Here is a 17161-nt window from a genome sequence, read left to right as displayed (position 1 = left end):
AGACGGTTGGTTGGTCGGAGGGAGGGAGGGGCCAAACAAGAGATACACTACATTACATCCTTACGGATAATTTTCCACAACGATACAGGAGAATTACAACCTTATCACTAACCATAGTGTATAAAATAAAGCCTCCTCATTGGCAGATAACTATCAGCCAATGGCAAGCAAGTATTTCATTATATATATAGGTACCCAGACCCGTTAAACCCCTTTTTCAAACCTCCAGTCTCGAAAAAGATGGGATTGAACGGGTTCCTCCCTCCCTCTCTCCTACCTACGCTTTTCCAAGCCTGCCTGCCTGCCTGCTGCTACCCAACCATTAATCCACCACCAAGCACCTACCATTTTACCACATACTTAGCCTTTCACATGTCTTTGCTCTCCTCTGCCTCAAGGCATGTCCAAATGCAATAGAAAATTCCCTTAATTTCTCTCTGACAAACAAATATGCACTCTGCAAATCAATGCCATTGAACGGGTTCCTCCCTCTCTCCTACCTACGCTTTTCCAAGCCTGCCTGCCTGCTGCTACCCAACCATTAATCCACCACCAAGCACCTACCATTTTACCACATACTTAGCCTTTCACATGTCTTTGCTCTCCTCTGCCTCAAGGCATGTCCAAATGCAATAGAAAATTCCCTTAATTTCTCTCTGACAAACAAATATGCACTCTGCAAATCAATGCCATTGAACGGGTTCCTCCCTCTCTCCTACCTACGCTTTTCCAAGCCTGCCTGCCTGCCTGCTGCTACCCAACCATTAATCCACCACCAAGCACCTACCATTTTACCACATACTTAGCCTTTCACATGTCTTTGCTCTCCTCTGCCTCAAGGCATGTCCAAATGCAATAGAAAATTCCCTTAATTTCTCTCTGACAAACAAATATGCACTCTGCAAATCAATGCCATTGAACGGGTTCCTCCCTCTCTCCTACCTACGCTTTTCCAAGCCTGCCTGCCTGCCTGCTGCTACCCAACCATTAATCCACCACCAAGCACCTACCATTTTACCACATACTTAGCCTTTCACATGTCTTTGCTCTCCTCTGCCTCAAGGCATGTCCAAATGCAATAGAAAATTCCCTTAATTTCTCTCTGACAAACAAATATGCACTCTGCAAATCAATGCCATTGAACGGGTTCCTCCCTCTCTCCTACCTACGCTTTTCCAAGCCTGCCTGCCTGCTGCTACCCAACCATTAATCCACCACCAAGCACCTACCATTTTACCACATACTTAGCCTTTCACATGTCTTTGCTCTCCTCTGCCTCAAGGCATGTCCAAATGCAATAGAAAATTCCCTTAATTTCTCTCTGACAAACAAATATGCACTCTGCAAATCAATGCCATTGAACGGGTTCCTCCCTCTCTCCTTCCTACGCTTTTCCAAGCCTGCCTGCCTGCTGCTACCCAACCATTAATCCACCACCAAGCACCTACCATTTTACCACATACTTAGCCTTTCACATGTCTTTGCTCTCCTCTGCCTCAAGGCATGTCCAAATGCAATAGAAAATTCCCTTAATTTCTCTCTGACAGATAAATAAAACATACACTCTACGTAGAAATAGATGGCATTGAAGGGGCCTCTCCTACCATTATGTAAGTTTGCTATCCAAAATGATATAGAAGAATGTCATTATTTTTAATGCCCTAAGTGTATGAAAGTACTCTTTAGGAAGTCTGCTACCCAAAACGTTCTATAAGAATTTCATCAATTTTTATGACCTAAGTGTATGAAGTTATAGAGAATATGAATATAAATGTTTTTTGTCTAATAAGATATCTTTTGAGATTATTTGTGGACCTTAAAAAGGTCCGATTGATTTCTGTTTGTGCCATTGGCATGGTCTTGCAAGAGGAAGAATAATCTTAACCGCCAAATCCGTATAGAGTTCTGCCCTGGCGTTTGAGAGCATAAACCACATCCATGGCAGTGACTGTTTTCCTCTTGGCGTGCTCAGTGTAGGTGACAGCATCACGGATGACGTTTTCTAAGAAAACCTTGAGTACACCACGGGTTTCTTCATAGATCAGGCCAGAGATACGTTTGACTCCTCCACGGCGAGCAAGACGACGAATGGCAGGCTTTGTGATTCCCTGAATGTTGTCACGAAGAACCTTGCGATGACGCTTGGCGCCTCCCTTTCCGAGCCCCTTGCCTCCCTTGCCGCGACCAGTCATCTTGTCTCACCTCTGCTGCGGTCTGCTTTGATACGTTTCTCGCCGCTCCGCTCTCCAATGTAATGCACACCAACTCAGCTCCAACGTATATATCCCCCTTGGATGGACGTGATAGTAGCAGTTCTACCTTCTCTGCCTATTTTCGTGTCTTTTTCCTGTGAAAATTACACTTTTTTTACTCTTTCTCTTATGCAACATAGATAAGATATCAAGCTCGATCTTATGATATCATCAATTTTTATCTTCCTCTAAGAAAACCTATAGAAAAAGGTGAAAAATAGCTTTTCAACCTTCATGCGGATCAAGTGAGGAAGAGTGGGCGGAGCTTACGGCTCTCATTCAGCCAATAGGGAGGCACGAAGTTGCAGCTAGCTGCTGCATAAAACGGGCTCGCACTCGCGCTCCTCGAACACTACTCGCTCATACGTACTACTACTGTAGTGACTGCTCCAGAAATGGCTCGAACCAAGCAGACTGCTCGCAAGTCTACAGGAGGCAAGGCCCCTCGCAAACAGCTGGCCACTAAGGCAGCTCGTAAATCTGCTCCTGCTACTGGTGGTGTTAAGAAGCCTCACCGTTATAGGCCTGGAACTGTGGCTCTGCGTGAAATCCGACGTTACCAGAAAAGCACCGAGTTACTCATCAGAAAGCTACCCTTCCAGCGTCTTGTGCGAGAGATTGCACAAGACTTCAAGACAGATCTACGTTTCCAGTCGTCTGCCGTCATGGCCCTTCAGGAAGCCTCTGAAGCATACCTGGTGGGTCTCTTTGAAGATACCAACTTGTGCGCCATTCACGCCAAGCGTGTCACCATCATGCCCAAAGACATCCAGCTGGCACGTCGTATTCGAGGAGAACGCGCCTAAGCCACTCTTGTAGGTCTTCCTCATTGGAAAAACTAGGCCCTTCTTAGGGCCAAAATCTAACTTGCAAAAGAATTTTTGATCATGACAACCAACCTCTCTCTCTACCTAATAAGAACAACTAATAGTAATTGTATTCGTGATAACTAGTAGGTAGGTACTGCTACTTTTCATTTAAAAGCTAGCTACCGGTAATTAATGCAAACAAGCGAAATTTAGTTAGGTAGGGTCCTGTGTTTTTTTTTTTTTTTTTTTACTTTTATTTCCTTCCAGGCTAACCTACAATAGAAAAATATATATAAAACGGGTTAAGTAAGTGTCTTAACAATTGAATCGTGATGTCGTTGATATCACTTTTCTAATTATTCATTATAAATAGTAGTATCATCATCATCATTTGGTCCAACAATGATCTCTTTTGTAATAATGTGTGGCTCCAATGGAGCCGAGTTTAGGGGAGGAAGAAGTAGGAACAACTTCTTACTTAGAAGAGGTGTACTTGGTAACAGCTTTTGTACCCTCGGACACGGCGTGCTTGGCCAGTTCACCAGGTAAAAGAAGTCGAACAGCAGTCTGGATCTCCCGACTGGTGATGGTGGAGCGTTTGTTGTAGTGGGCAAGGCGGGAAGCCTCAGCAGCGATACGTTCAAAAATGTCGTTCACGAAAGAGTTCATAATGGACATGGCCTTGGAAGAGATACCGGTGTCCGGGTGAACCTGTTTGAGAACCTTGTAGATGTAGATACTGTAGCTCTCCTTCCTCCTGCGCTTCTTCTTCTTATCGCCCTTAGCGATGGCTTTCTGAGCTTTTCCAGCCTTCTTGGCAGCCTTTCCTGATGCTTTGGGAGGCATAACGACGGCGACGGTAGTGAGTGGGGAGGTTACGTGGCGGCGATGATCGCGGCTAGAATGAGAAGCCACTCCCGAGCTTGGCCTTATATATGCCACAGGTTACTCAGCTTTTGCTCCTCGCCCAGGCCGAGCGCGCTCATTGGTTGTTTGGCGTCGGCCGCCGCCTCGCTTGATCCTGAGCGGGGGTATATAAGCGATGCTCGCACCAAATTGCTACGCATTCATTTTCTCTCTCTCTCGAGTAGAGAACTCTCTCTCAGCAGCAGCAGCAGTAGCCGTATTACTAGCACCACCATGTCAGGACGAGGCAAGGGAGGCAAAGTCAAGGGCAAGTCCAAGAGTCGCTCCAGTCGAGCGGGACTCCAGTTTCCCGTAGGTAGAATCCACCGCCTTCTGCGCAAGGGAAACTACGCCGAACGTGTCGGTGCTGGTGCCCCAGTCTACCTGGCAGCTGTCATGGAGTACCTGGCCGCTGAAGTACTAGAGTTAGCCGGTAACGCTGCCCGTGACAACAAGAAGACTCGTATCATCCCTCGTCACTTGCAGCTGGCCATCCGTAATGACGAGGAACTCAACAAGCTTCTCTCTGGTGTCACCATTGCCCAGGGAGGTGTCCTGCCTAACATTCAGGCTGTCCTCCTTCCCAAGAAGACGGAAAAGAAGTAGATGATCAAGATGATATAATCATGATGATGAACCAAAAAAATCAGGCTCCTCTTGGAGCCACAAATAAATTCTTAAAGGGATATCAAGCAAGACATACTCACTCATAACTAACTCTATGCTTACTAACGTTATTAATCTTTCTATTTCTTTTCACTCCCTCATTCACAAGCGTATACTTTATAAAAAAATAGACACACACACACATATATATATGAATTCATTTATTTTTATAAGCATAAGATAATAGATAATTTTCCATCTACAGACATCGTAAAATAGAATGAAAAGCCCTGCACGCTCTATTCCATCCATTTATTTAAGCTACCCCCAAATCCAAATCGATCATAAAAGAAAACCAAGAAGCAGGCAGACGGTTGGTTGGTCGGAGGGAGGGAGGGGCCAAACAAGAGATACACTACATTACATCCTTACGGATAATTTTCCACAACGATACAGGAGAATTACAACCTTATCACTAACCATAGTGTATAAAATAAAGCCTCCTCATTGGCAGATAACTATCAGCCAATGGCAAGCAAGTATTTCATTATATATATAGGTACCCAGACCCGTTAAACCCCTTTTTCAAACCTCCAGTCTCGAAAAAGATGGGATTGAACGGGTTCCTCCCTCCCTCTCTCCTACCTACGCTTTTCCAAGCCTGCCTGCCTGCCTGCTGCTACCCAACCATTAATCCACCACCAAGCACCTACCATTTTACCACATACTTAGCCTTTCACATGTCTTTGCTCTCCTCTGCCTCAAGGCATGTCCAAATGCAATAGAAAATTCCCTTAATTTCTCTCTGACAAACAAATATGCACTCTGCAAATCAATGCCATTGAACGGGTTCCTCCCTCTCTCCTACCTACGCTTTTCCAAGCCTGCCTGCCTGCTGCTGCTACCCAACCATTAATCCACCACCAAGCACCTACCATTTTACCACATACTTAGCCTTTCACATGTCTTTGCTCTCCTCTGCCTCAAGGCATGTCCAAATGCAATAGAAAATTCCCTTAATTTCTCTCTGACAAACAAATATGCACTCTGCAAATCAATGCCATTGAACGGGTTCCTCCCTCTCTCCTACCTACGCTTTTCCAAGCCTGCCTGCCTGCCTGCTGCTACCCAACCATTAATCCACCACCAAGCACCTACCATTTTACCACATACTTAGCCTTTCACATGTCTTTGCTCTCCTCTGCCTCAAGGCATGTCCAAATGCAATAGAAAATTCCCTTAATTTCTCTCTGACAAACAAATATGCACTCTGCAAATCAATGCCATTGAACGGGTTCCTCCCTCTCTCCTACCTACGCTTTTCCAAGCCTGCCTGCCTGCCTGCTGCTACCCAACCATTAATCCACCACCAAGCACCTACCATTTTACCACATACTTAGCCTTTCACATGTCTTTGCTCTCCTCTGCCTCAAGGCATGTCCAAATGCAATAGAAAATTCCCTTAATTTCTCTCTGACAAACAAATATGCACTCTGCAAATCAATGCCATTGAACGGGTTCCTCCCTCTCTCCTACCTACGCTTTTCCAAGCCTGCCTGCCTGCCTGCTGCTACCCAACCATTAATCCACCACCAAGCACCTACCATTTTACCACATACTTAGCCTTTCACATGTCTTTGCTCTCCTCTGCCTCAAGGCATGTCCAAATGCAATAGAAAATTCCCTTAATTTCTCTCTGACAAACAAATATGCACTCTGCAAATCAATGCCATTGAACGGGTTCCTCCCTCTCTCCTACCTACGCTTTTCCAAGCCTGCCTGCCTGCCTGCTGCTACCCAACCATTAATCCACCACCAAGCACCTACCATTTTACCACATACTTAGCCTTTCACATGTCTTTGCTCTCCTCTGCCTCAAGGCATGTCCAAATGCAATAGAAAATTCCCTTAATTTCTCTCTGACAAACAAATATGCACTCTGCAAATCAATGCCATTGAACGGGTTCCTCCCTCTCTCCTACCTACGCTTTTCCAAGCCTGCCTGCCTGCCTGCTGCTACCCAACCATTAATCCACCACCAAGCACCTACCATTTTACCACATACTTAGCCTTTCACATGTCTTTGCTCTCCTCTGCCTCAAGGCATGTCCAAATGCAATAGAAAATTCCCTTAATTTCTCTCTGACAAACAAATATGCACTCTGCAAATCAATGCCATTGAACGGGTTCCTCCCTCTCTCCTACCTACGCTTTTCCAAGCCTGCCTGCCTGCCTGCTGCTACCCAACCATTAATCCACCACCAAGCACCTACCATTTTACCACATACTTAGCCTTTCACATGTCTTTGCTCTCCTCTGCCTCAAGGCATGTCCAAATGCAATAGAAAATTCCCTTAATTTCTCTCTGACAAACAAATATGCACTCTGCAAATCAATGCCATTGAACGGGTTCCTCCCTCTCTCCTACCTACGCTTTTCCAAGCCTGCCTGCCTGCCTGCTGCTACCCAACCATTAATCCACCACCAAGCACCTACCATTTTACCACATACTTAGCCTTTCACATGTCTTTGCTCTCCTCTGCCTCAAGGCATGTCCAAATGCAATAGAAAATTCCCTTAATTTCTCTCTGACAAACAAATATGCACTCTGCAAATCAATGCCATTGAACGGGTTCCTCCCTCTCTCCTACCTACGCTTTTCCAAGCCTGCCTGCCTGCTGCTGCTACCCAACCATTAATCCACCACCAAGCACCTACCATTTTACCACATACTTAGCCTTTCACATGTCTTTGCTCTCCTCTGCCTCAAGGCATGTCCAAATGCAATAGAAAATTCCCTTAATTTCTCTCTGACAAACAAATATGCACTCTGCAAATCAATGCCATTGAACGGGTTCCTCCCTCTCTCCTACCTACGCTTTTCCAAGCCTGCCTGCCTGCCTGCTGCTACCCAACCATTAATCCACCACCAAGCACCTACCATTTTACCACATACTTAGCCTTTCACATGTCTTTGCTCTCCTCTGCCTCAAGGCATGTCCAAATGCAATAGAAAATTCCCTTAATTTCTCTCTGACAAACAAATATGCACTCTGCAAATCAATGCCATTGAACGGGTTCCTCCCTCTCTCCTACCTACGCTTTTCCAAGCCTGCCTGCCTGCCTGCTGCTACCCAACCATTAATCCACCACCAAGCACCTACCATTTTACCACATACTTAGCCTTTCACATGTCTTTGCTCTCCTCTGCCTCAAGGCATGTCCAAATGCAATAGAAAATTCCCTTAATTTCTCTCTGACAAACAAATATGCACTCTGCAAATCAATGCCATTGAACGGGTTCCTCCCTCTCTCCTACCTACGCTTTTCCAAGCCTGCCTGCCTGCCTGCTGCTACCCAACCATTAATCCACCACCAAGCACCTACCATTTTACCACATACTTAGCCTTTCACATGTCTTTGCTCTCCTCTGCCTCAAGGCATGTCCAAATGCAATAGAAAATTCCCTTAATTTCTCTCTGACAAACAAATATGCACTCTGCAAATCAATGCCATTGAACGGGTTCCTCCCTCTCTCCTACCTACGCTTTTCCAAGCCTGCCTGCCTGCCTGCTGCTACCCAACCATTAATCCACCACCAAGCACCTACCATTTTACCACATACTTAGCCTTTCACATGTCTTTGCTCTCCTCTGCCTCAAGGCATGTCCAAATGCAATAGAAAATTCCCTTAATTTCTCTCTGACAAACAAATATGCACTCTGCAAATCAATGCCATTGAACGGGTTCCTCCCTCTCTCCTACCTACGCTTTTCCAAGCCTGCCTGCCTGCCTGCTGCTACCCAACCATTAATCCACCACCAAGCACCTACCATTTTACCACATACTTAGCCTTTCACATGTCTTTGCTCTCCTCTGCCTCAAGGCATGTCCAAATGCAATAGAAAATTCCCTTAATTTCTCTCTGACAAACAAATATGCACTCTGCAAATCAATGCCATTGAACGGGTTCCTCCCTCTCTCCTACCTACGCTTTTCCAAGCCTGCCTGCCTGCTGCTACCCAACCATTAATCCACCACCAAGCACCTACCATTTTACCACATACTTAGCCTTTCACATGTCTTTGCTCTCCTCTGCCTCAAGGCATGTCCAAATGCAATAGAAAATTCCCTTAATTTCTCTCTGACAAACAAATATGCACTCTGCAAATCAATGCCATTGAACGGGTTCCTCCCTCTCTCCTTCCTACGCTTTTCCAAGCCTGCCTGCCTGCTGCTACCCAACCATTAATCCACCACCAAGCACCTACCATTTTACCACATACTTAGCCTTTCACATGTCTTTGCTCTCCTCTGCCTCAAGGCATGTCCAAATGCAATAGAAAATTCCCTTAATTTCTCTCTGACAGATAAATAAAACATACACTCTACGTAGAAATAGATGGCATTGAAGGGGCCTCTCCTACCATTATGTAAGTTTGCTATCCAAAATGATATAGAAGAATGTCATTATTTTTAATGCCCTAAGTGTATGAAAGTACTCTTTAGGAAGTCTGCTACCCAAAACGTTCTATAAGAATTTCATCAATTTTTATGACCTAAGTGTATGAAGTTATAGAGAATATGAATATAAATGTTTTTTGTCTAATAAGATATCTTTTGAGATTATTTGTGGACCTTAAAAAGGTCCGATTGATTTCTGTTTGTGCCATTGGCATGGTCTTGCAAGAGGAAGAATAATCTTAACCGCCAAATCCGTATAGAGTTCTGCCCTGGCGTTTGAGAGCATAAACCACATCCATGGCAGTGACTGTTTTCCTCTTGGCGTGCTCAGTGTAGGTGACAGCATCACGGATGACGTTTTCTAAGAAAACCTTGAGTACACCACGGGTTTCTTCATAGATCAGGCCAGAGATACGTTTGACTCCTCCACGGCGAGCAAGACGACGAATGGCAGGCTTTGTGATTCCCTGAATGTTGTCACGAAGAACCTTGCGATGACGCTTGGCGCCTCCCTTTCCGAGCCCCTTGCCTCCCTTGCCGCGACCAGTCATCTTGTCTCACCTCTGCTGCGGTCTGCTTTGATACGTTTCTCGCCGCTCCGCTCTCCAATGTAATGCACACCAACTCAGCTCCAACGTATATATCCCCCTTGGATGGACGTGATAGTAGCAGTTCTACCTTCTCTGCCTATTTTCGTGTCTTTTTCCTGTGAAAATTACACTTTTTTTACTCTTTCTCTTATGCAACATAGATAAGATATCAAGCTCGATCTTATGATATCATCAATTTTTATCTTCCTCTAAGAAAACCTATAGAAAAAGGTGAAAAATAGCTTTTCAACCTTCATGCGGATCAAGTGAGGAAGAGTGGGCGGAGCTTACGGCTCTCATTCAGCCAATAGGGAGGCACGAAGTTGCAGCTAGCTGCTGCATAAAACGGGCTCGCACTCGCGCTCCTCGAACACTACTCGCTCATACGTACTACTACTGTAGTGACTGCTCCAGAAATGGCTCGAACCAAGCAGACTGCTCGCAAGTCTACAGGAGGCAAGGCCCCTCGCAAACAGCTGGCCACTAAGGCAGCTCGTAAATCTGCTCCTGCTACTGGTGGTGTTAAGAAGCCTCACCGTTATAGGCCTGGAACTGTGGCTCTGCGTGAAATCCGACGTTACCAGAAAAGCACCGAGTTACTCATCAGAAAGCTACCCTTCCAGCGTCTTGTGCGAGAGATTGCACAAGACTTCAAGACAGATCTACGTTTCCAGTCGTCTGCCGTCATGGCCCTTCAGGAAGCCTCTGAAGCATACCTGGTGGGTCTCTTTGAAGATACCAACTTGTGCGCCATTCACGCCAAGCGTGTCACCATCATGCCCAAAGACATCCAGCTGGCACGTCGTATTCGAGGAGAACGCGCCTAAGCCACTCTTGTAGGTCTTCCTCATTGGAAAAACTAGGCCCTTCTTAGGGCCAAAATCTAACTTGCAAAAGAATTTTTGATCATGACAACCAACCTCTCTCTCTACCTAATAAGAACAACTAATAGTAATTGTATTCGTGATAACTAGTAGGTAGGTACTGCTACTTTTCATTTAAAAGCTAGCTACCGGTAATTAATGCAAACAAGCGAAATTTAGTTAGGTAGGGTCCTGTGTTTTTTTTTTTTTTTTTTTACTTTTATTTCCTTCCAGGCTAACCTACAATAGAAAAATATATATAAAACGGGTTAAGTAAGTGTCTTAACAATTGAATCGTGATGTCGTTGATATCACTTTTCTAATTATTCATTATAAATAGTAGTATCATCATCATCATTTGGTCCAACAATGATCTCTTTTGTAATAATGTGTGGCTCCAATGGAGCCGAGTTTAGGGGAGGAAGAAGTAGGAACAACTTCTTACTTAGAAGAGGTGTACTTGGTAACAGCTTTTGTACCCTCGGACACGGCGTGCTTGGCCAGTTCACCAGGTAAAAGAAGTCGAACAGCAGTCTGGATCTCCCGACTGGTGATGGTGGAGCGTTTGTTGTAGTGGGCAAGGCGGGAAGCCTCAGCAGCGATACGTTCAAAAATGTCGTTCACGAAAGAGTTCATAATGGACATGGCCTTGGAAGAGATACCGGTGTCCGGGTGAACCTGTTTGAGAACCTTGTAGATGTAGATACTGTAGCTCTCCTTCCTCCTGCGCTTCTTCTTCTTATCGCCCTTAGCGATGGCTTTCTGAGCTTTTCCAGCCTTCTTGGCAGCCTTTCCTGATGCTTTGGGAGGCATAACGACGGCGACGGTAGTGAGTGGGGAGGTTACGTGGCGGCGATGATCGCGGCTAGAATGAGAAGCCACTCCCGAGCTTGGCCTTATATATGCCACAGGTTACTCAGCTTTTGCTCCTCGCCCAGGCCGAGCGCGCTCATTGGTTGTTTGGCGTCGGCCGCCGCCTCGCTTGATCCTGAGCGGGGGTATATAAGCGATGCTCGCACCAAATTGCTACGCATTCATTTTCTCTCTCTCTCGAGTAGAGAACTCTCTCTCAGCAGCAGCAGCAGTAGCCGTATTACTAGCACCACCATGTCAGGACGAGGCAAGGGAGGCAAAGTCAAGGGCAAGTCCAAGAGTCGCTCCAGTCGAGCGGGACTCCAGTTTCCCGTAGGTAGAATCCACCGCCTTCTGCGCAAGGGAAACTACGCCGAACGTGTCGGTGCTGGTGCCCCAGTCTACCTGGCAGCTGTCATGGAGTACCTGGCCGCTGAAGTACTAGAGTTAGCCGGTAACGCTGCCCGTGACAACAAGAAGACTCGTATCATCCCTCGTCACTTGCAGCTGGCCATCCGTAATGACGAGGAACTCAACAAGCTTCTCTCTGGTGTCACCATTGCCCAGGGAGGTGTCCTGCCTAACATTCAGGCTGTCCTCCTTCCCAAGAAGACGGAAAAGAAGTAGATGATCAAGATGATATAATCATGATGATGAACCAAAAAAATCAGGCTCCTCTTGGAGCCACAAATAAATTCTTAAAGGGATATCAAGCAAGACATACTCACTCATAACTAACTCTATGCTTACTAACGTTATTAATCTTTCTATTTCTTTTCACTCCCTCATTCACAAGCGTATACTTTATAAAAAAATAGACACACACACACATATATATATGAATTCATTTATTTTTATAAGCATAAGATAATAGATAATTTTCCATCTACAGACATCGTAAAATAGAATGAAAAGCCCTGCACGCTCTATTCCATCCATTTATTTAAGCTACCCCCAAATCCAAATCGATCATAAAAGAAAACCAAGAAGCAGGCAGACGGTTGGTTGGTCGGAGGGAGGGAGGGGCCAAACAAGAGATACACTACATTACATCCTTACGGATAATTTTCCACAACGATACAGGAGAATTACAACCTTATCACTAACCATAGTGTATAAAATAAAGCCTCCTCATTGGCAGATAACTATCAGCCAATGGCAAGCAAGTATTTCATTATATATATAGGTACCCAGACCCGTTAAACCCCTTTTTCAAACCTCCAGTCTCGAAAAAGATGGGATTGAACGGGTTCCTCCCTCCCTCTCTCCTACCTACGCTTTTCCAAGCCTGCCTGCCTGCCTGCTGCTACCCAACCATTAATCCACCACCAAGCACCTACCATTTTACCACATACTTAGCCTTTCACATGTCTTTGCTCTCCTCTGCCTCAAGGCATGTCCAAATGCAATAGAAAATTCCCTTAATTTCTCTCTGACAAACAAATATGCACTCTGCAAATCAATGCCATTGAACGGGTTCCTCCCTCTCTCCTACCTACGCTTTTCCAAGCCTGCCTGCCTGCTGCTACCCAACCATTAATCCACCACCAAGCACCTACCATTTTACCACATACTTAGCCTTTCACATGTCTTTGCTCTCCTCTGCCTCAAGGCATGTCCAAATGCAATAGAAAATTCCCTTAATTTCTCTCTGACAAACAAATATGCACTCTGCAAATCAATGCCATTGAACGGGTTCCTCCCTCTCTCCTACCTACGCTTTTCCAAGCCTGCCTGCCTGCCTGCTGCTACCCAACCATTAATCCACCACCAAGCACCTACCATTTTACCACATACTTAGCCTTTCACATGTCTTTGCTCTCCTCTGCCTCAAGGCATGTCCAAATGCAATAGAAAATTCCCTTAATTTCTCTCTGACAAACAAATATGCACTCTGCAAATCAATGCCATTGAACGGGTTCCTCCCTCTCTCCTACCTACGCTTTTCCAAGCCTGCCTGCCTGCTGCTACCCAACCATTAATCCACCACCAAGCACCTACCATTTTACCACATACTTAGCCTTTCACATGTCTTTGCTCTCCTCTGCCTCAAGGCATGTCCAAATGCAATAGAAAATTCCCTTAATTTCTCTCTGACAAACAAATATGCACTCTGCAAATCAATGCCATTGAACGGGTTCCTCCCTCTCTCCTACCTACGCTTTTCCAAGCCTGCCTGCCTGCCTGCTGCTACCCAACCATTAATCCACCACCAAGCACCTACCATTTTACCACATACTTAGCCTTTCACATGTCTTTGCTCTCCTCTGCCTCAAGGCATGTCCAAATGCAATAGAAAATTCCCTTAATTTCTCTCTGACAAACAAATATGCACTCTGCAAATCAATGCCATTGAACGGGTTCCTCCCTCTCTCCTACCTACGCTTTTCCAAGCCTGCCTGCCTGCCTGCTGCTACCCAACCATTAATCCACCACCAAGCACCTACCATTTTACCACATACTTAGCCTTTCACATGTCTTTGCTCTCCTCTGCCTCAAGGCATGTCCAAATGCAATAGAAAATTCCCTTAATTTCTCTCTGACAAACAAATATGCACTCTGCAAATCAATGCCATTGAACGGGTTCCTCCCTCTCTCCTACCTACGCTTTTCCAAGCCTGCCTGCCTGCCTGCTGCTACCCAACCATTAATCCACCACCAAGCACCTACCATTTTACCACATACTTAGCCTTTCACATGTCTTTGCTCTCCTCTGCCTCAAGGCATGTCCAAATGCAATAGAAAATTCCCTTAATTTCTCTCTGACAAACAAATATGCACTCTGCAAATCAATGCCATTGAACGGGTTCCTCCCTCTCTCCTACCTACGCTTTTCCAAGCCTGCCTGCCTGCCTGCTGCTACCCAACCATTAATCCACCACCAAGCACCTACCATTTTACCACATACTTAGCCTTTCACATGTCTTTGCTCTCCTCTGCCTCAAGGCATGTCCAAATGCAATAGAAAATTCCCTTAATTTCTCTCTGACAAACAAATATGCACTCTGCAAATCAATGCCATTGAACGGGTTCCTCCCTCTCTCCTACCTACGCTTTTCCAAGCCTGCCTGCCTGCCTGCTGCTACCCAACCATTAATCCACCACCAAGCACCTACCATTTTACCACATACTTAGCCTTTCACATGTCTTTGCTCTCCTCTGCCTCAAGGCATGTCCAAATGCAATAGAAAATTCCCTTAATTTCTCTCTGACAAACAAATATGCACTCTGCAAATCAATGCCATTGAACGGGTTCCTCCCTCTCTCCTACCTACGCTTTTCCAAGCCTGCCTGCCTGCCTGCTGCTACCCAACCATTAATCCACCACCAAGCACCTACCATTTTACCACATACTTAGCCTTTCACATGTCTTTGCTCTCCTCTGCCTCAAGGCATGTCCAAATGCAATAGAAAATTCCCTTAATTTCTCTCTGACAAACAAATATGCACTCTGCAAATCAATGCCATTGAACGGGTTCCTCCCTCTCTCCTACCTACGCTTTTCCAAGCCTGCCTGCCTGCTGCTACCCAACCATTAATCCACCACCAAGCACCTACCATTTTACCACATACTTAGCCTTTCACATGTCTTTGCTCTCCTCTGCCTCAAGGCATGTCCAAATGCAATAGAAAATTCCCTTAATTTCTCTCTGACAAACAAATATGCACTCTGCAAATCAATGCCATTGAACGGGTTCCTCCCTCTCTCCTACCTACGCTTTTCCAAGCCTGCCTGCCTGCTGCTACCCAACCATTAATCCACCACCAAGCACCTACCATTTTACCACATACTTAGCCTTTCACATGTCTTTGCTCTCCTCTGCCTCAAGGCATGTCCAAATGCAATAGAAAATTCCCTTAATTTCTCTCTGACAAACAAATATGCACTCTGCAAATCAATGCCATTGAACGGGTTCCTCCCTCTCTCCTACCTACGCTTTTCCAAGCCTGCCTGCCTGCCTGCTGCTACCCAACCATTAATCCACCACCAAGCACCTACCATTTTACCACATACTTAGCCTTTCACATGTCTTTGCTCTCCTCTGCCTCAAGGCATGTCCAAATGCAATAGAAAATTCCCTTAATTTCTCTCTGACAAACAAATATGCACTCTGCAAATCAATGCCATTGAACGGGTTCCTCCCTCTCTCCTACCTACGCTTTTCCAAGCCTGCCTGCCTGCCTGCTGCTACCCAACCATTAATCCACCACCAAGCACCTACCATTTTACCACATACTTAGCCTTTCACATGTCTTTGCTCTCCTCTGCCTCAAGGCATGTCCAAATGCAATAGAAAATTCCCTTAATTTCTCTCTGACAAACAAATATGCACTCTGCAAATCAATGCCATTGAACGGGTTCCTCCCTCTCTCCTTCCTACGCTTTTCCAAGCCTGCCTGCCTGCTGCTACCCAACCATTAATCCACCACCAAGCACCTACCATTTTACCACATACTTAGCCTTTCACATGTCTTTGCTCTCCTCTGCCTCAAGGCATGTCCAAATGCAATAGAAAATTCCCTTAATTTCTCTCTGACAGATAAATAAAACATACACTCTACGTAGAAATAGATGGCATTGAAGGGGCCTCTCCTACCATTATGTAAGTTTGCTATCCAAAATGATATAGAAGAATGTCATTATTTTTAATGCCCTAAGTGTATGAAAGTACTCTTTAGGAAGTCTGCTACCCAAAACGTTCTATAAGAATTTCATCAATTTTTATGACCTAAGTGTATGAAGTTATAGAGAATATGAATATAAATGTTTTTTGTCTAATAAGATATCTTTTGAGATTATTTGTGGACCTTAAAAAGGTCCGATTGATTTCTGTTTGTGCCATTGGCATGGTCTTGCAAGAGGAAGAATAATCTTAACCGCCAAATCCGTATAGAGTTCTGCCCTGGCGTTTGAGAGCATAAACCACATCCATGGCAGTGACTGTTTTCCTCTTGGCGTGCTCAGTGTAGGTGACAGCATCACGGATGACGTTTTCTAAGAAAACCTTGAGTACACCACGGGTTTCTTCATAGATCAGGCCAGAGATACGTTTGACTCCTCCACGGCGAGCAAGACGACGAATGGCAGGCTTTGTGATTCCCTGAATGTTGTCACGAAGAACCTTGCGATGACGCTTGGCGCCTCCCTTTCCGAGCCCCTTGCCTCCCTTGCCGCGACCAGTCATCTTGTCTCACCTCTGCTGCGGTCTGCTTTGATACGTTTCTCGCCGCTCCGCTCTCCAATGTAATGCACACCAACTCAGCTCCAACGTATATATCCCCCTTGGATGGACGTGATAGTAGCAGTTCTACCTTCTCTGCCTATTTTCGTGTCTTTTTCCTGTGAAAATTACACTTTTTTTACTCTTTCTCTTATGCAACATAGATAAGATATCAAGCTCGATCTTATGATATCATCAATTTTTATCTTCCTCTAAGAAAACCTATAGAAAAAGGTGAAAAATAGCTTTTCAACCTTCATGCGGATCAAGTGAGGAAGAGTGGGCGGAGCTTACGGCTCTCATTCAGCCAATAGGGAGGCACGAAGTTGCAGCTAGCTGCTGCATAAAACGGGCTCGCACTCGCGCTCCTCGAACACTACTCGCTCATACGTACTACTACTGTAGTGACTGCTCCAGAAATGGCTCGAACCAAGCAGACTGCTCGCAAGTCTACAGGAGGCAAGGCCCCTCGCAAACAGCTGGCCACTAAGGCAGCTCGTAAATCTGCTCCTGCTACTGGTGGTGTTAAGAAGCCTCACCGTTATAGGCCTGGAACTGTGGCTCTGCGTGAAATCCGACGTTACCAGAAAAGCACCG

At 45.5% G+C, this 17161-nt stretch overlaps 9 protein-coding genes across 9 annotated transcripts; 4 read left to right on the top strand and 5 right to left on the bottom strand.

Annotated features, from left to right (window-relative positions):
* Positions 1-1795: 1795 nt before the first annotated feature.
* Positions 1796-2258, bottom strand: LOC139748971 (histone H4). The gene has a single exon (XM_071662323.1). The coding sequence runs from the start codon at positions 2190-2192 to the stop codon at positions 1881-1883; it is 312 nt and encodes a 103-aa protein (XP_071518424.1). The 5' UTR covers positions 2193-2258; the 3' UTR covers positions 1796-1880.
* Positions 2259-2596: 338 nt separating this feature from the next.
* On the top strand, positions 2597-3110 carry LOC139748968 (histone H3). The gene has a single exon (XM_071662321.1). The coding sequence runs from the start codon at positions 2648-2650 to the stop codon at positions 3056-3058; it is 411 nt and encodes a 136-aa protein (XP_071518422.1). The 5' UTR covers positions 2597-2647; the 3' UTR covers positions 3059-3110.
* A 374-nt stretch (positions 3111-3484) lies between these two features.
* LOC139748969 (histone H2B) lies at positions 3485-3980 on the bottom strand. The gene has a single exon (XM_071662322.1). The coding sequence runs from the start codon at positions 3905-3907 to the stop codon at positions 3536-3538; it is 372 nt and encodes a 123-aa protein (XP_071518423.1). The 5' UTR covers positions 3908-3980; the 3' UTR covers positions 3485-3535.
* A 141-nt stretch (positions 3981-4121) lies between these two features.
* LOC139748967 (histone H2A) lies at positions 4122-4641 on the top strand. Its single transcript, XM_071662320.1, has one exon. The coding sequence runs from the start codon at positions 4202-4204 to the stop codon at positions 4571-4573; it is 372 nt and encodes a 123-aa protein (XP_071518421.1). The 5' UTR covers positions 4122-4201; the 3' UTR covers positions 4574-4641.
* A 4550-nt stretch (positions 4642-9191) lies between these two features.
* On the bottom strand, positions 9192-9654 carry LOC139748966 (histone H4). The gene has a single exon (XM_071662319.1). The coding sequence runs from the start codon at positions 9586-9588 to the stop codon at positions 9277-9279; it is 312 nt and encodes a 103-aa protein (XP_071518420.1). The 5' UTR covers positions 9589-9654; the 3' UTR covers positions 9192-9276.
* A 339-nt stretch (positions 9655-9993) lies between these two features.
* On the top strand, positions 9994-10506 carry LOC139748964 (histone H3). Its single transcript, XM_071662317.1, has one exon. The coding sequence runs from the start codon at positions 10044-10046 to the stop codon at positions 10452-10454; it is 411 nt and encodes a 136-aa protein (XP_071518418.1). The 5' UTR covers positions 9994-10043; the 3' UTR covers positions 10455-10506.
* A 374-nt stretch (positions 10507-10880) lies between these two features.
* On the bottom strand, positions 10881-11377 carry LOC139748965 (histone H2B). The gene has a single exon (XM_071662318.1). The coding sequence runs from the start codon at positions 11301-11303 to the stop codon at positions 10932-10934; it is 372 nt and encodes a 123-aa protein (XP_071518419.1). The 5' UTR covers positions 11304-11377; the 3' UTR covers positions 10881-10931.
* Positions 11378-11516: 139 nt separating this feature from the next.
* LOC139748963 (histone H2A) lies at positions 11517-12037 on the top strand. Its single transcript, XM_071662316.1, has one exon. It carries the CDS (start codon positions 11598-11600, stop codon positions 11967-11969), a length of 372 nt encoding a protein of 123 aa, XP_071518417.1. The 5' UTR covers positions 11517-11597; the 3' UTR covers positions 11970-12037.
* Positions 12038-16131: 4094 nt separating this feature from the next.
* Positions 16132-16595, bottom strand: LOC139748931 (histone H4). Its single transcript, XM_071662294.1, has one exon. It carries the CDS (start codon positions 16526-16528, stop codon positions 16217-16219), a length of 312 nt encoding a protein of 103 aa, XP_071518395.1. The 5' UTR covers positions 16529-16595; the 3' UTR covers positions 16132-16216.
* Between the last annotated feature and the right edge of the window lie 566 nt (positions 16596-17161).

The sequence above is a fragment of the Panulirus ornatus genome, chromosome 6, assembly GCF_036320965.1.
Source record: "Panulirus ornatus isolate Po-2019 chromosome 6, ASM3632096v1, whole genome shotgun sequence".
Taxonomy (NCBI): Eukaryota; Metazoa; Arthropoda; class Malacostraca; order Decapoda; family Palinuridae; genus Panulirus; species Panulirus ornatus.
The sequence above is the reverse complement of the archived record's forward strand: the minus strand, read 5'-3'. Positions and strand labels throughout refer to the sequence as shown.

Excerpts from the sequence above, each read along its gene's own strand:
- LOC139748967 (XM_071662320.1), top strand. The coding sequence starts at position 4,202 with ATGTCAGGACGAGGCAAGGGAGGCAAAGTCAAGGGCAAGTCCAAGAGT.
- LOC139748965 (XM_071662318.1), bottom strand. The coding sequence starts at position 11,303 with ATGCCTCCCAAAGCATCAGGAAAGGCTGCCAAGAAGGCTGGAAAAGCT.
- LOC139748964 (XM_071662317.1), top strand. The coding sequence starts at position 10,044 with ATGGCTCGAACCAAGCAGACTGCTCGCAAGTCTACAGGAGGCAAGGCC.
- LOC139748969 (XM_071662322.1), bottom strand. The coding sequence starts at position 3,907 with ATGCCTCCCAAAGCATCAGGAAAGGCTGCCAAGAAGGCTGGAAAAGCT.
- LOC139748963 (XM_071662316.1), top strand. The coding sequence starts at position 11,598 with ATGTCAGGACGAGGCAAGGGAGGCAAAGTCAAGGGCAAGTCCAAGAGT.
- LOC139748971 (XM_071662323.1), bottom strand. The coding sequence starts at position 2,192 with ATGACTGGTCGCGGCAAGGGAGGCAAGGGGCTCGGAAAGGGAGGCGCC.
- LOC139748966 (XM_071662319.1), bottom strand. The coding sequence starts at position 9,588 with ATGACTGGTCGCGGCAAGGGAGGCAAGGGGCTCGGAAAGGGAGGCGCC.
- LOC139748931 (XM_071662294.1), bottom strand. The coding sequence starts at position 16,528 with ATGACTGGTCGCGGCAAGGGAGGCAAGGGGCTCGGAAAGGGAGGCGCC.
- LOC139748968 (XM_071662321.1), top strand. The coding sequence starts at position 2,648 with ATGGCTCGAACCAAGCAGACTGCTCGCAAGTCTACAGGAGGCAAGGCC.